At 45.6% G+C, this 17398-nt stretch overlaps 1 protein-coding gene across 5 annotated transcripts in view; it reads right to left on the reverse strand.

The window, feature by feature from the left end:
* Dnah8 (dynein axonemal heavy chain 8) overlaps window positions 1–17398 on the reverse strand; it is a 253949-nt gene that overhangs the window by 192659 nt on the left and 43892 nt on the right. For all 5 annotated transcript variants that reach the window (XM_031346761.1, XM_031346760.1, XM_031346759.1 and 2 more), the window contains 7 exons: window positions 16526–16625; window positions 14959–15078; window positions 13429–13564; window positions 9508–9695; window positions 5089–5169; window positions 4519–4635; window positions 2379–2498 (listed from right to left, as the gene is read on the reverse strand). In XM_031346761.1, coding sequence (XP_031202621.1) covers window positions 2379–2498; window positions 4519–4635; window positions 5089–5169; window positions 9508–9695; window positions 13429–13564; window positions 14959–15078; window positions 16526–16625 — 862 coding nt within the window. The remainder of the gene's footprint in view (window positions 1–2378; window positions 2499–4518; window positions 4636–5088; window positions 5170–9507; window positions 9696–13428; window positions 13565–14958; window positions 15079–16525; window positions 16626–17398) is intronic.

Here is a 17398-nt window from a genome sequence, read left to right on the forward strand (position 1 = left end):
TCATCTGACAACCAAGGAGGGGCACCCCAAATTTCCCCGTAATACTACCATGGCCAAATATATCTACAGTGGATAACCCCATTTCATTTCTACACATACCGCCCGCCAAAATCAGTTCACACACATATAATAATGTCCAATCTATAACCCCATGCTATACATGTCCCCGACAGCCTACACAAGTTGCAGTAAACTTATACAATACTACAGGGTCACAGGGCGGAAAGAACAAGGTGAGCCATGTCTGCATAAATATAAAAATCACACCTTGTGCTATAACATGTACGTGAAGAAGCGATCAAAAAAGAAAAAAAACTGAGACGGTGAATGTACCGTGAGTGGTAATTACCAGGGGGAGAGGCGGGGAGACTGAACAGGAGCACCAGAGAATCACTAGGGATACAGAAAGGTCTATGCCTTAGAGACAGCCACGAGGTGTGGCACGTGCAGACATTCACCAAATACTAAACTGAAGATCCGTGGACTAGAGGGCTGGAGAGATGGCTCAGTGATTAAGAGCACGGACTGCTCTTGCAGAGGACCCAGGTTTCATTCCCAGGACCCACAGGGCAGTGCACAGCCATCTGTAACTCTCACCCCAGGTGATCCAGCACCCTCTTCGGGCCTCAGGGACTAGGAAAGCATGTGGCTCTCAGACATACATGCATGTAAGCAAAACACCTATACATATGCAAAAATTTTAATTAAAAAAAAAAAAAAGATCGGGGCTGGAGAGATGGCTCAGCGGTGAAGGGAGCACTGACTGCTCTTCCAGAGGTCTTGAGTTCAATTCCCAGCAATCACATGGTAGCTCGCAACCATCTGTAATGGGATCCAATGCCCTCTTCTGGTGTGTGTCTGAAGACAGCGATAGTGTACTCATATAAAATAAATAAATAAATCTTTAAAAAAAAATAAAAGATTCGTGTGACTTTTAGATGTGTGTGTGTGTGTGTGTGTGTGTGTGTGTGTGTGTGTGTAGGTACAAATTAACAAAAACGAAAAGAACACAGACTAAAATGTCAGTGGAATTGGATTCTAAGGAGCTTAGATGTGTAGGCAGCTGCTTGGACGATAAAATCCAAGGTGGCGCCGGTTCCCGATACACTGTAGCAATAGATAATTCCACTGCGCATGCGCCCCTCCCGAGCGGGTGTATGCTAATGAGGGTCTGCCGGAGAACCAATCCAGGAGGACTTGGCAGCTCAGGCTCGGGTATATAAGGAGCTCTCTCTAGACAGTCAGCCCCACTCCACAGAAGCAAGCAGACCTGCAGCACCTAGGAAGAAGAGGAAGAAGAAGAAACAGCAGCAACACCAAGAAGAGCCGTGACATCTAGAAGAGCTGTAACACTTAGGAACCTAGGAGAGCTGTAACACAAAAGAAAACTCCTGAGTAAACTGTCGAGAGAAGAAGTTTCGGTGTTCTGTCATCATTGCTACTGGACAGCAAGGAGCGCGGAACATAGATGTTATACTGTAATGGCCGGATGGCTACGGTCATTGTGTAACCAGATATGATGGCAATATGGCTGGGCACAATGGGCCAGCTACAGAAGCAGGAAGAGAGGCGGGCCACAGCGTTAAACTGAACTTAAATGCCTGACTTGAGAGACAGATAATAAGGGTAAGAGAGAAGAGGCGATTCAAGAAAAATCTGACAAAACCAGGCTTGGCTTTAAGACTTAACGAACTTTGGACTTAGAGCACGGAGGGGTGATGAGTCCCAGATTTCTCAGTGGCTGAACAGGAGAACATGGGAACCCAAACCAAAATAAAAATGGCAACTGGGCATGGTGGCCCAGGCCCTTAATCCCAAGCAGTCATGAGGCAGAGGCAGGGGGAATCTCTGTGAGTTCAAGGCTAACCTGGTCTAAACAGGGAGGTCTAGGCCATACAGGGCTAAATAGAAAGACCCTGTTGAAATGGGAAGAAGGAAGGGAGGGAGGGAGGAAGGGAGGAAGGGAGGGAGGGAAGAAGGGAAGGAAGGAAGAAAGGAAGGAGGGAGGGAGGGAAGGAGGGAGGAAGGAAGGGAAGAAAGGAAGGAGGGAGGGAGGGAAGGAAGGAGGGAGGGAGGGAAGGAGGGAAGCAAGCAAGCAAGGAAGCAAAGTGGATGGCATATCCCTGGGAAGATACACCAAAGGAAAGGAACCGGAAATGCTGGCAGAGCCCCCAACAACTCCAGCATTAGTTCAAGGACCTGTAACTCATACCTAGGTGTGGCCCTCGACTGGAACTCCTGCCCACACCAGTCTTTGATGCTTAGTCTATTTCTCACAAAAGCTAGTTCCAAAAAAGAGGCCCAGGTGCCCACTTTTCGATGGCGAATTCACGTCAGGTCAGTGACTCAACACTTCTGCTGTTCTAATGAACACGTACCTCATTGAGGGTCAGCATGTCTTCTACTTTGCTGGCACCGCTGTCCGACAAGGAAATTAGCAAAGTCTTGGCAATCTCCTTCAGAACCGTGTCGATATGCATCTCACACAGGTCATTGACCTTCCCACACGAGACAAAGACACGTAAAAAGTAGAAAGTAAGAAATAGCACTCTTTCCCTTTAATGTTAAATTTGTTTTTTTTTCAACAAGACACACTGGGGTTATAAGTCCATTTACAGAACTGAATCTAGAAACCTACATCCTGGCCCAAGCTTCATTTGTCATACAGTTCAGGAATACGTGTGCAAAGAAACCACGACGTGGTTCTAAAGCATCATGGGCCAGAGCATTACTTGTGGGCATGCCTGTCTTTGAGCCTCGTCTTGCACAAGAGAGCCGTTCGTGTCCCAGCTTTATGGCTAAATACACCAAGGCTCAGAGCGGGAAATAAACTAGGAAAGAGCACACAGCTTGTGAAAAGCAGAGGACCCTGGCCGGGTTTCACCGACTCCAAAGTCTCTGCGTTTGTCTGTGACACAAAGACACCACACACAGAGATGAGCCCATCCCAAAAGATGTGCACATTCTATACAGCAGACAGATGAGCAATCGACAGGCCATCGCCCATCCGACCACTCTTGTCGTTTGGTCACTATCAGACACACGCAAATGCTAATGTTTAGGCAGGATACACGGCTATCCTCAGCATTCTACAATCAGCCTATTTTCTTGGTGTGCATATGTGTGAGTGTGTATGTGTTGTCTGTATGTGTCTGTCTGTCTGTGTATGTCTCTGTGTGTATATATGTCTGTGTCTGTGAATATGTTTGTGTGTGTCTGTGTGGACTGTGTCTTTGTGTGCATGTCTGTCTGTCTGTGCCTGCCTATCTGTCTGTCTGTCTGTATGCATGTATGTCTGTGTGTGTGTCTTTGTATGTGTATATGTCTATGTCTGTCTGCCTGTATATGTGTCTGTCTATGTGTCTGTGTGTATTGTGTCTCTATGTGAGTTCCTGCCTATCTCTGTGTGTGTGTCTGTGCATTTGTATATGTCGCTGTGTTTGTGTGTATTGTGTCTCTGTGTGTCAGTCTGTCTGTGTATGTGTACATGTCTCTGTGTCTATCTGTGTGTCTCTAGGTCTATGTCTGTGCTATCTGTATGTATGTATACATGTCTCTGTGTGTGCATGTGTGTGTGTCTATCTGTGTGTCTGTATTATGTCTCTGTGGATGTCTGTATGTATGTGTCTGTGTATATTTCTATGTCTGTGTCTATGCCTTTGTTTTAATCTGTATGTATATATGAATGTCTCTGTGTGTATGTATATGTATATGTATATGTGCCTGTATGTATGTGCCTGTCTTTGTGTCTATGTGTGTGTGTGTGTGTGTGTGTGTGTGTGTACATTTCTGTGTGTCTATAGAGATTGACGTCCAAAGTCTTCCTCAATCACTTTCCACTTTGATTACTGAGGCAGGATCTCTCTCTGAACCTCAAGCTTGCCAAATTGGTGAGCCTAGCCTGCCAGCTTGTCCTGAGAACCCCCACCTCTGCCCCCCAAGTGACAGAGTTACATGTGGACTTCTTATGTGGGTGAGAGAGATCTCATGGTTGCATAGGAAGGCCTTTACCTGCTGAGCCACCGCTCCAGCATCCAATCATTCTAGCTAAAGCCACCTTAGCCTAATGGAGGGCAAGGTAAATTCGGGGCTAAACATGAGACAACACAGAGGAAAAGGACCCAAATCAGTAATATATAAAACACTTTTTATTTATTGAATGGGTGTTCTTTTAGTTAAAAAAAAAACAAAAAAAAACAAAAAACATACCTTCTTTAGGATTTTTTTTTTAACTACATGTATGTGTTTCAGTGTGGGCATGTACATGCAAATGTGGGTCCCCACAGAGATCAGAAGCGTCAGGTCCCCTGGAGCTGGAGCTACCAGCAGTTGTGAGCATCCAGGCACGGGTCCTGGAAACCAAACGCAGGTCCTCTGCCGAGTGGTTCTCACTCTAAACCCCTGGAGCCATCTCTCCAGCCCAGATCATACCCTATAAAAGGGCCTCTGGGCATGATTAAAACGCTACTTAAAATTTGAGTGTTAATGTGCGTGGTTCTAAGAAATTAGTGGCTTTACCTTCTTTAAGAGCTGGTTGAACATATCCAAAACGGACTCAACCTCTTTGAAGAAGCTCTCCAGCATGAGTGAGGACCAGGTCAGTACCGTGAGCCCTTGCCTCAGGACGGACTCCACCTAGGAAGAGCGGAAACGGCGGCCGTTTTCCCTCGCTCAGAAAAAAAAAAAAGGCCTCTTGTGCTGCTTGAAATTAGTATGGGGTGCATCGGCTTAATTAGATTCCCCCGCCATTACGCCTAATAGAGATGGTTTTTCTTTTAAATCATCTTCGGTTGTCGTGGAAGCAGCTGTATATTTTTGCAAAGCACTCACGACCCGTATTTATTTGTCTTTTCTCCACAGGTAACAAAGCCTAGACAAGACATCATTCTGTGGGAAGAGGGGGGGAGGGGAGGGGGGAAGGAAGGGAGGGAAAGAGAGAAGTGTGTGTGTGTGGGGGGGGGGGGAGCTGTAAGGTTGAAATGAGAAAGACAGGTGACCAAGGCAAGGAGATGTGTTCTCTGACCATCTATACAATAGGAATCTAATTTTAAATCGGAGGAACCGATATGAACCGTCGGCGCCACCAACCTTCTTCATTTTCGGGGTCATCAGATTGACGAACACAGTAGGCACTTCCTGGCACAGATCATCGTAATACTGCAGAAGGCCCTGCACAAAGTCAAAACGGCACAGCTTACTTCAGTGCCCACGGAAGCAATGAGCACATTTCAGCTCCGGCCAGAAAGGCTCCATGGCACGGGGTTTTCCCACACGGGCCTGCCAGTGTCGGGGCTGCTCGTTCTCACCGAGACTGGCCGGCTATACCCTTCCATCAGCTGTCAATCGCAGGTGCATTCCCTTTAAATTCCAACATAATCGTGTCAGAAAAAGACTCTGTTCTTTTTCCACGTACATTGCTCATTTTGAAGAACCACTCCAGCCCAGCAGTGGTGGCGCACGCCTTTAATCCCAGCACTTTGGGTGGCAGAGGCAGGCGGATTTCTGAGTTCGAGGCCAGCCTGGTCTACAGAGTGAGTTCCAGGACAGCCAGGGCTACACGGAGAAACCCTGTCTCGAAAAACCAAAAAAAAAAAGAAAAGAAAAGAAAGAAAAGAAAAGAAACAACTCAATAATTATCACTTCATAGTATCTGTCATTATGTAGTTTTATCTTTTGTTAATTAATTAATTAAGAGGCAGTGTCTCAGGTAGCCTGGGCTGGATTTGAACTCCTGATCCTCCTGCCTGGATTGCAGGCATGTACTCAGTCACAGATCCCAATCTTTTGACATACCGAAACACACACATCGCTGGGGCTGGACAGAAGGCTCAGTAGTCAAGAATGCTTGCTACTCGAGCTAAAGGCCAGAGTTCACATCCCAGGACCTAAGTTGGCTGGCTCATAAACAGCTGCAACTCCAGGATCAAGGGACCCAATCAATGTCCTCTTCAGGTCTCCTGTGTACCCTGTTCAAAAGTGGCAAACACATGCACACGCAAACAAAGAAAAATATCTTTTAAAAAGCCACTCCTCATCAAGGCCATAACTGATTCTTAATCTCTTTTCTTTCCCTTTTATTTAATTTTCATTTTATGTGTGCAGGTGTTTTGCCTGCTTTAACGGCTACAAACCTTATGCATGCAGTGCCCAAAGAGGCCAGAAGAGGGCACTGCGTCCCAGGGCTGGATACAGATAGTTGTTGCTTCAAGAACAGCAAGCGCTCTCAACAGCTGAGTCATCCCTCCAGCCCCGGCTTCTTCAATCTGAATAGACTTAACTGCTCCACATACCCAGAATAGCTGGGCATGTGTTTTTCGTTGAGAGATGACCCATGATGATCAGTTTGGGCTGGTTTGCCACTGACTGCAGGGTGTGTTGGGCGTTGTGGAACGAAGTTGCTTAGCTGGGTTTTAAGCAACTTGAGTTTTACTTAATAGCTTCAGGGTTCTCCATTCTGTACGCCACCGTACTCTTTCCTGACACTCAGCAAGCAAGAATGGCTTTCAACGATGTCACCCAATGCTAACGAAATCCCAGGAGCGGCAATATGAATAATATTGGCCTCCTGGTCTCATGTTCCCAGGCAATAGGGAAACCACCACGTGGGTGCTGGGAACTGAACCGTCCTCTGCAAGAACAGCCAGTGCTCCTAGCTTCTAGGCCATCTCTCCAGCCCTCTTTTAAATATATTATATTTTACTAACTCGTGAACAGTGTCATAGATGCATACAGCGTGTTTCGATGATATCCATTCCCAACACTTGCCCCTAATTGCTGTTCCTCATAACTAACATTTAGTCTGTTATAACTTCTGGTAGAGTGACAGTTTGAAATGTCCTCGGATAACCCTTTTTACTTCCTTCCAAAAGAACAAACCAACTGGCTTGTCCCTAGGCCCAGGCATGGACGTGAATTAAACCAAGAGATTTCAATGTAATGACATCTTGAATTCACCGTCATCTTCCCAGAAAGATGCAGGAGGAGTCCTCTATTGACTTATCAGGTTATGGATGAAAAGAGGCTAATCTTCTCTGTGCCCAAGCAAAGAGAATTCTTTTTCTCATTGAATCATCAGAGGTCCCATTAATTTCTCTGTATTCATTTTTATAATCCATATTTAATCTGTTCTTTGTTCTTAGATTTATATTCCCATCAATTGCTATGACTAATGCTTCTGGAAAGAATTATCTTTACCTTGCTATATCTTCCCGCCTCTCCAAAATGTATGCCCACAGACTTCCTGGAGAAAGCAAAGAACACTGGAGTCCAGTCAGCTTGCTGCCCTAACTGGCTTTTCAAAAAAAAAAAAAAATTGGAAGTTGCCAACTTTGTGTCACACTCCTTTGAAACCCTGAGCTAAATTTCAATATGTGTTACATTCACCTTGACTATCTTGACTCAGTTATGTGTATGCATGTGTGTCTGGGTGTGTGCAGGTGGACACAAGTGCAAATGCCTGCAGACACCAGCAGAGGGCACCTAATGACCTGGAGCTGGAGTTGCAGGCAATTTTGAGCCACCCAATGTGATCCTCTGCAAGAGGAGGGTACATTCTGAACAGTTGGCCATTCCTCCAGTCTCTTCAATTTGCCTAACTGACCTTCTTCATGCTACTTTTGAACCTCAGTTTTTTAAGCTTTGGGTTTTCTGGGGTTTTTTGTCATTGTTGTTTTGGGTTTTTTGTTTTTGTTTTTATTTTTGAGATAGCATCTTACTAATTGCTCTGACAATCCTGGAACTCATTTTTTTTGTTTGTTTGGTTCTTTTGGGGGGGTTTTTTTGGAGACAGGGTTTCTCTGTGTTGCCCTGGCTGTCCTGGAACTCACTCTGTAGACCAGGCTGGCCATGAACTCAGAAATCCGTCTGCCTCTGCCTCCCAAGTGCTGGGATTAAAGGCGTGTGTGCCACCACCGCCCGGCTAGAACTCATTTTGTAGACCAGGCTGGCCTCAAACTCATAGACATTGTCCTGCCTCTGTCTCTCAAATGCTAAGATTAAAGATGTGTGCCACCACACCTGACGCATTTTTTTTTTAATTTTTATGTTACTCGTGAGTGAACTTAAATTAGAATGGTTCATTTTACCCCACAATGTTGGAGAACCTTTTCCATCTGTGCCACTTTATAGACATCCCTCTCTCGTAATTAATATTTTATTAGTGCCCAGCATTAAATATATTAAAGTTAATATTCTTGCTCCATAAAATTATAATTAAAGCGCTGTTAAACCTGATGCTTCATCACTTAGGACCCAGAGTCCAAGTGAGCTCTGCCATTCCCTTCCTCCTTCTCCCATCTTCATGTTGTTTGCAAGTTGATATTTTTATGTGTGTGTTTTGGTTTTTTTGGTTTTTTTGTTTTTGTTTTTGTTTTTGTTTTTGTTTTTGAGACAGGGTTTCTCTGTGTTGCCCTGGCTGTCCTGGAACTCACTCTGTAGACCAGGCTGCCCTTGAACTCACAGAGATCCACCTACCTCTCCCTCCCAAGTGCTGGGAGCAAAGACATGTGCCACCAGTGCCCAGCTCAATAATGCTTTTAAAATAGAAAATAACAACCTGCTGGGATACATTTTTCTTGCACCAAGAAACTCCTCCAAAAGTCATCAGAAGTGGACTGGACAGGAAGTGTCTGCCACACAAGCATGAGGATCTGAGTTCAGATTGCCAGCATGCACAGTGATGATGGTGACGATGATGATGATGATGTTTTTAAAAGGTTTTTTTTTTTTTTTAAATCTGTGGCCATGTTCATCTGTAAGTGTAGGGCAGGGAGCAGAAACAGGTGAATCCCAAGAGCTCACTGGCCAGCCAGTCTTCTCAGTCAGTGAATGTTGAGTTCAAAAGTAAAGAGGGGTTTGAGAGATGGCTCGATGGTTAAGAGCACTGGCTGTTCTTCCAGAGATCCTGAGTTCAATTCCCGGCACCCATATCACATGGTTCATGATCATCTATAAAGGGATCTGATGCACTCTTCTGGCATGCAGGTGTACATGCAGACAGAGCACTCACATTAAAAAAAAAAAGTAAGAAGAAAGCAATAGCAGAGACTCAGTGTCAACCTGTAGCCTCTACATTTGTATCCACAGTCACATGCACACGCATATGCATGTGCTCGCACACATGCACATGCAACACACCCATGTGCGTGCACACATGTACATGCATGTACACACATGCATATAAATGTGCACACACAGAGAAACATGCACACATGCAAACATGCATACACACAGAAACATACTCAAAACCAGAAATATACATACACATATACACAGAAACATGCACATACACACATGCACATGCACATACATACATGTACACACATGTATAAACATGCACAGAGAGAAACATGCACACACAAACATGCCCAGACATACAAACACGCACATACATCTACATGCATACCAACATGTAAACACACATAAACACATCCACACACACGTGCACACACCGATAAACATGCACACGGAAAGGAAAAGGAATCCCTCAGAAGCCACCATCCCTCTCACCTGTAGATACAACTTGTCTGCCTTCAATTTGCTCTCCAGCTTCAGCAACTTCTTGGCTTGTTCCGGAACGTCCAGCTTCATCTTTAGCATGCACTTTGTTTCCCGCACAACTTCCAAAATCTTGGGGTCAAAGTTAACCAGCAGCTTCCCCGTTTCTGGATGTCGCACAAACAGCGTGGCTTGCAAAGCTGCAAACAGACCAGGGCTGGGGTCAGTTACTGTGTACGCCCCTTCTGCTTCCCGGCTCCGTACATGCATGCAGATGTATGTGCGTGTTTGTATGTCTGGGCATGTTTGTGTGTGCATGTTTCTCTCTGTGCATGTTTATACATGTGTGTACATGTGTGTATGTGCATGTTTCTGTGTGTATGTGCATGTTTCTGTGCATATGTGTATGTATATTTCTGGCTTTGAGCACGTTTCTGTATGTATGCGTGTTTGCATGTATGCATGTTTCTCTGGATCCTATGGTGCTATGTCCCGCACAGTCTCTCACACATAGTCAGCCATCAAGACTGAGATCCAGAGAGAGAAAAATGGATGGGTATGAGACAGACTGTACGCCATGAACTGCAGTACTTCCATGAGTGGGTCACAGACATCTAGCTAGAGCTTTTTATTCTTACATGATTTTGTATTTATTCATATTTCCTGTGTGTTGGTGTTTCGCCTGCGTGTATGTCTATATGAGAGCATCAGATTCCCAGGAGCTGGAGTTGTGAGCTGCCATGTAGGGGCAGGGAATTGAACAGCCAGGGCTCTTAACTGCAGAGCCATCTCTCCAGCCCTCTCTGTAGCTTATTATAGATTATAACAACCCTTGTTCTAGTTTCCTTCCTGTTACAGTGCTAAAATACGCTGGCCAAAAATGGCTTTGAGGGAGAAAAAAAAGGATTTATTTGCCTTTCAACTCCAGATCACAGTCCACCACTGAGGAAACTCAGGCAAGGACCTAAAGGGGGGTCTACTTGCTCTTCCACACAGCATTTGCTCGCACCCAGGAACTCGCTTCGTGATCAAAAAAGTACAGAAAGAACAAACGGAGGGAGCTGCTTGCTAGCTAACACTCAGGACAGCTCATACTCAGGTAGGTTTGCTTTACAGTTCGAGACCACCTGCCTAGGGATGGTGCCGCCCACAGTGGGCTAAGCCCTTGTAAATCAATTAACCAATCAAGACAACACACACACACATACACACACACACACACACACACACACACACACACACACACACACACACGGCCAATCCGGTCTAGTCAATCCCTCAGTTGAGTCTCTCCTCTCAGATACCTCTGGCTATGTCTTAAAGCTAACCAGACAGCCCCTGAAAAAGGATCAGAATTGACAAAGATAGCACATTGTCTAGACTTCAAACTCTTGTCTTCAACACGTGATTTCATCTAATCCAAACTGGCCTTTAATTCACTATAAAGCAGAGGATGACCCTGAACTTCTGACCTCCTGCCTCAACCTCCCTAATGCTGAGATCACAGGTGTGCACCGCCACCTGCAGCTACACATACTGAGTAATGCTGAGTCCTGGCCTCTCACAATACAGGTGTTTGGGGGGTTTTTTGTTTTGTTTTGTTCTGTTTTCTTCACACTACATATCACAAAAACTGCATTCATAACAAATAAGCATTTTAAGATAGGTATTTTGGACCTAACCAAGCCTCAACACCTGAGTCTGATTCCTGAGAAACCACATGGTAGAAATCAAGTTATCCAGATGTTGTTCCCCTGACTTCCATGTGTATGCCGGGTCACATGTGAATGCAGAAGCACATGTGCACACACACACATACATACATATGTAAATGAATAAATGAATACATATTTTAAGGTGTAACTAGATGCTTTTATTGTGAATTGAAATGCACAGCCTCAAAAGATCCTTGTTGGGACCTTAGATCACTTCTTTTAAGTGTATGGTATTTTTGCCTGCATGTATGTCAGTGCCCATGTGTGTGCAGTGCCCATGAAGGTCAGAAGAGGGCGCTGGATGCCCTGGAACTGGAGTTACAGATGGTTGTGAGCTGCTGTGTGGTGCTGAATTTGCGTCCTCTGTAAGAGCAGCCAGTGCTCTTAACCACTCTCCGTCTATCTCTCTGGCCTCTTAGACTATTTATGAATACAACAGGAATTACTGCTAGAGGTATAATAGTAAAAAGTAATTACTTCTAAGGCTCATATGTGTTTACTCAAATTATATCTTATTTCAACAAACTTTATTATCACAAGAATGTCACTATAATTACAGGCTTTGCCAAGTCCCGTGTGACCTGGTGGAATGTCACAGCAACAAATTTTAGGAAAGTAAAGTGCTGCCTGAATCCCTTTGAAGTTGGCTGGCTTTTAATCACTAGATAAAATTAGTCTTCGAGAGGTTCCTTTTAAAACACTTGTTTTAGGGGCTGGAGAGATGACTCAGCAGTTAAGAGCACTGACTGCTCTTCCAGAGGTCCTGAGTTCGATTCCCAGCAACCACATGGAGGCTCACAACCACCCGTAATGAGATCTGACGCCCTTTTCTGGTGTGACTGAAGACAGCTACAGTGTTACTTATATTATAATAAATAAATCTTTTTTAAAAAGACTATCTTAGTTAATTTATTTTTAAATCTATTATTGGGAGGATGTGTCAGCGCACACCCACGTGGAGGCCAGAGGACAATTTGTGGAGTTGGCTTTCTCCTTTGACATTTGAGTGAGTAGCAGGGCTTGAACTAAAGTCTCCAGGCTTGTATAGCAAGCTCCTTTACATTGACTAAGACACCTTGCCAGCCCAAGATGTTTTGATTTGATTTTTTTTTTTAGACAGGGCCTCACTGTCTAACCAACATCTCACTTTATAACCCGAGCTGGCCTGAATTCACAGAGATCCCCCTGCCTCTGCCTCCCAAATGCCGGGATTCAAGGATGAGCCACCACATCCGGTCTTTCACGAGGTTCTTAATGGGGTCAGTTTTTCCTGAGGATCTCAGCTGAGAATGTTATCCAACATATCTGGGATCCTTTCAGAAATGAATTAGAAATCACATGTCCATGTAGACGAATCTCAAAATAATCCCAACTCATTTAGCAAAATCTGTCTGCCTTAAGACGGCGCTCAATTTGCAGGGCAGAACAAGAGAGTCAAAAGCATTAAGACAGCTCCATAGGGGCAGCTGGGACATAAGGGCCACTCCAGATCCGTGACCATCTGAGAACCTGCCAGATCTCCAGCAGAGAAACTCTGTTGCAGCATCCATCAAAAGGAGGCCCAGCCAGGACCCCAAGGACGGTCAAGCACCGCCAAGCCATAAAACAGGAAACCACCCACCCAGAGCAGTTCACTTCTCACAGCCCGGGCTAGCACGAAAAACCCCAATGTTAAGCTGCTAGCTTGGCTCAGCTGTTAGCTTTGCCCCGGAGCACCTCTCCCAGGCATTAAGCTACGTGTCTACCGTACCTTCTAATGTCAAATGGTGTTCTCACGAGGCAAAGAACATTCCATAAAACTTGATATAAACTATCAAGATCAAGACTGCTTTGATCTCTACCTACTGAGCTAGGGTTTCTCGTTACTATGGAGTGAAACGATTAGACTCTCCTCCCTGCGGGGAGCCCCAGGGGTCTGCCTGATTTCACACACACACATACACACATACACACACACACACACACACACACACACACACACACTCACACACACACACACACACAGTGCTGGGAATCACAAGGCGATGGCACCCACCCCGGCTTTTTCGCATGCCTTCTACAGAATAAACTCAGGCATTCACAACTTGAGCCACCCTCCCAGCCCCACACCTAAGCTTTAGTGAACCAGCCTGATCTTATGTAAGAAGGAGGCCACACGCCAACAGAGCCGTGGTGGATTTCTTGGAAACCGAGCCCCACTTGCAAGCCCGATACTCACCATAATGGAGCTGGGAAATCTCCTTGACCCAGGCTGTGTGGTAAACAACCTCAAACTCCACCAGCACGTACGAGATCTTGTTATACTGACGGATGACAGCTTTACCTTCCGAGCTTGACAAAATGTCCGAGTTTTTCTGGGTTTGTTTTGGGGTGGGGTGGGGAGAGAAAGTTATATTTTAGGACAATGCAGACTTTATTCCACAAACGACAAATAGACACGGTGGCCATTTAGAGCCCGACTTAGAGTCAGAGAAGCTGGAGACGGGAAGATTGAGATATTCCAGGGGAAAGAGAAGAAAAGCTTGAATCAGAGTTCTGTTGGCCCACAACTGGCCGCAGGCAGCGGAGTTTCCCATCTCCGGTTCCCCCTCCCTCCCCATTTGCCTATTTGACAATGGACAACTGGCTGACTTTCCTTAAACAGTTATCAGAACAAATGTCTTAATCCTACATAACAGTGGAGGATAGGGCCGGGGAAGGGAGGGTGAATCAAAAACAATTCCTTTTTGATAACGTTGAAAGAGTTCACAAGTGCCAGACTGGATCCGCCACTATAGCGCCTTAGCCTCTTGTCTAAATAATGTCAGAGTTTAAATGTCTTTGCAGATTTTTTTTTTACTAAAGAGATGGGGGTGGGGGATATGCATACAGAAGTGCAGGTGCATGCAGAGACCAGTAGGGGACATCAGATTCCCTGGAGCTGGAATGACAGGTGACTGTGAGCCACCCAACATGGGTGCTGGGAACTGAACTTGGGTCCTTTGCAAAAGCAGTATTTGCTCTCAGCTGCTGAGCCAGCTCTCTCCCTCCCCAGTTTAAAGGTTTGGCAATATGCAGGATAATGAAGCAGGCAACACCAGCAGAGCAGGATCCTTACATTTTGTAGTGCCCCGGTAACAAAGTTACTCCAAGTCTGAGGTCCTATGCATTATTTTGTTCTCTGTTCAGGCATGGAATACAATACGGACTCTGTTCTGATACTCTGTCTCTTACACAAAAACAACACGGAAAACAAAGAAATGACAAAGCGATCTTTCCAGATGCTGGCAGGGGTCTACCAGGACCTTGCTCTTCAGAATCTTAATCATCTTATACTGCATATACCGCGATGCCATGCCTGGGGCTCAGTTCTTCAAAGAGGAATGCAGGCGGCACCCCTTCTTGGCTTTCATTAAATATACATCTGCACCTATCTATCCATACATGCAAATAAGGTGTAAGCTCACACTGTGTGTTTTCTAAACAATCATTTTTAAGAGCCCTTATAAAGTGTCTTCTGTTATTAAAAGACATAAGATTTGCCAGCCGTAATTGAACTGGTTGGTCCACCAAACATCAAAGCCTGTCTTAGCCCCCTCTCTGGCATGTTTATAAGTTTGGGTTTTTGGTTTTTTTTTCTCTCTCTCTCGGTAAAAGCATTGGTCTTGACTACTTCATTGGCATCAATCTTGTAGGACAGGATGCATTTGTAATGTAATTTCGTCTCCACACCACCACAATTCGTGTATATATTGTATGATTGGCTTACAAAGAAATAGTTGATGGGCTCATTTATCCGGCGGTACAGCTGCCTCACCCAGAGAATTTTCCCTGCTATGGGGGGCATGTTGCGAGCGAGAGGGGGGTCATCTTTCTGAGAATGATAGAGCTGTAATTAAAAAAAATACGATGTTAATATTTGCGTTTGACACGGTAGAGAGTGTGGAGAAATTTACAGCTGTATTTGAATAGGTGGTTTCTCCATGATTCGAAGGTTGACTGCACAAGAGAGAGTCAATGAAAATGCAAATGAGATTCAGAACCAATAATCTGGGGCTCAGAAACAATCATGTCCACAATATACGACGCTTACTCTCTCTTTGCCTTCATGTCCCATTACATGTTGTTATGCTTTGAATCGGAAATGCCCCACAACCTTCCAGAGGGTGTGTGTGTGTGTGTGTGTGTGTGTGTGTGTGTGTGCATGCACGTGCATGCGCATGTGCGTACAAGTATGCATGGCCATATGGATGCCAGAGGTCAATGCTGGCATCTTCTGTCCCTTTCGACTTTATTTTTGGAGACAGAGTCTCCCACTGAACACGGAGCTCCCTGCCCGAGCTAGGCTGGCCACCAGTGAGCCCCAGAAACCTCCGGCCTCCACCTGTGCAGCATGCAAACTGCAGGCGCATGCTGCTGCCGTTGCTGCTGCACCTGTTTTAGTTGAGTGCTGGGGATCTGAGCTCAGGTCTTCAAGTTTGCAGCACAAGCTCTTTATTGACAGGGCCCTCCTCCCAGCCCCTGACATCTTATTTTAAATATCTGCCCACCCCTAGCTGGTTGGGCTAGCTGGGAAAGCTGTGGAATCGTTAGGAGGTGGCAATCCATTGTGAAGGGGTGGGTCTCTGGGAAGTTATACCCACTTCCTGATGTGGGCCGGCTAACTGCCATGGGAATAGCCTCAGGTTTACACCACTGCCACCACGCACTGAACTACTCCACTACTGACAGGCTGAAACTCTCAAAGGCAATACACATCTTTCCCCCAGTAAATTCTCTCCACCAGGTGTGTTTCCATGGTAGGGATGCAGAAGTAACTAACAAGCGTGTTTTCTTTTCTGTCCTCATTTCCCACTTTAAGGAGGTAGCTCCTAGAGGAAACATGTAGCTACACTGTATCTGGTACACTCCCGCACCTGCATGTGTGTGTGCAAAAACCCTAACCTAACTGGGCTCTGTGGTAGAAACAGGGCAAGACTGTCCAAAGCACCGTTCTTTTTTTTTTTTTTTCGAGACAGGGTTTCTCTGTGTAGCCCTGGCTGTCCTGGAACTCACTCTGTAGACCAGGCTGGCCTCAAACTCAGAAATCCGCCTGCCTCTGCCTCCCAAGTGCTGGGATTAAAGGCGTGCGCCACCACCACCCGGCTCAAAGCACGGTTCTTAACAGCAAAGAGGTATGGATCTGGCAGTCCCTCAGACTCATGGAGGTTTCTGCAAGAGCCTTCACTCTGAGAGGAAAGCTCTGAAGATCCAGGCATTGGATGACAATGGTGAAGGCTTCCAGACCCTCTCTCTTTATACCAACATGTTCTTCTGTGTACATGCAGGATGCCTACCTTCTTGGTAGCTTCAAGTTCAGCCACGTAACACTGGAGTATCCGCTCGATTGTGTGATTGATTTCCAGTTGCAGGCAGGGAATGTTCAATTTCTGGAACCTAAACGGAATCCAAGCTTGGTAATTAGAAGGGAAATGAGAAACATACTGCAGGCATGCTGGAGCGCTAACTATTCACTCGTTCGTTTGATGGATATTTATTCCGGGCTTCGTGAATTATATGTAACGACAAACAAGGCCGGTACACCCTCGGCTTTCCTGGACCCTGCAGTTTGCACACTGGAAGGCAGATATATTGTAATGGTGGCCTGTCAGCCAATGTCACATCTACTCAGGGACCAGAAGATCCCTGGGAGGTGCCAGGACCACGCTGTTCTGATAAAGAGAGGAAGTGACCAATCACATATTATAGGTAAAGAGGGCAAGGGGAGACAGATGGGGGGAGGCGAGGTGTCACCATTAAAATGCTACCCGAGTCATCACTCATCGAAATCATTTCCTTCCTGCTGTGAATCTCATGGTAGTCTCTTAAGAGATGACCACTATCACAGGAGATGATACGCAACTGTGGCAAAGCCACCAGGAAGCCAGATACACTGATTCCCAGGGAAGAATTCCAAAAGGGGACTCTGTCTTTATCCGTCTCCGTCTCTGTGTGTGTACATGTGTGTACCCGTCTGTCTGTCTGTCTGTCTATCTGCCTCTGTTTCCCATATCTCACACACACACACACACACACACACAGCCTCTAGTCCAATGTCTCTCTAGCGCCTAGATTTCCACCCTTTGTGGGGAACAGAGAATAAAGGAGACTGAAGGAGCGAAGATGTTTTTAGTCTTGCTGTGAATGGCTAGGGGACAATTTTGTGAGGT

This window comes from Mastomys coucha, unplaced genomic scaffold (assembly GCF_008632895.1).
Source record: "Mastomys coucha isolate ucsf_1 unplaced genomic scaffold, UCSF_Mcou_1 pScaffold3, whole genome shotgun sequence".
Lineage (NCBI taxonomy): Eukaryota > Metazoa > Chordata > Mammalia > Rodentia > Muridae > Mastomys > Mastomys coucha.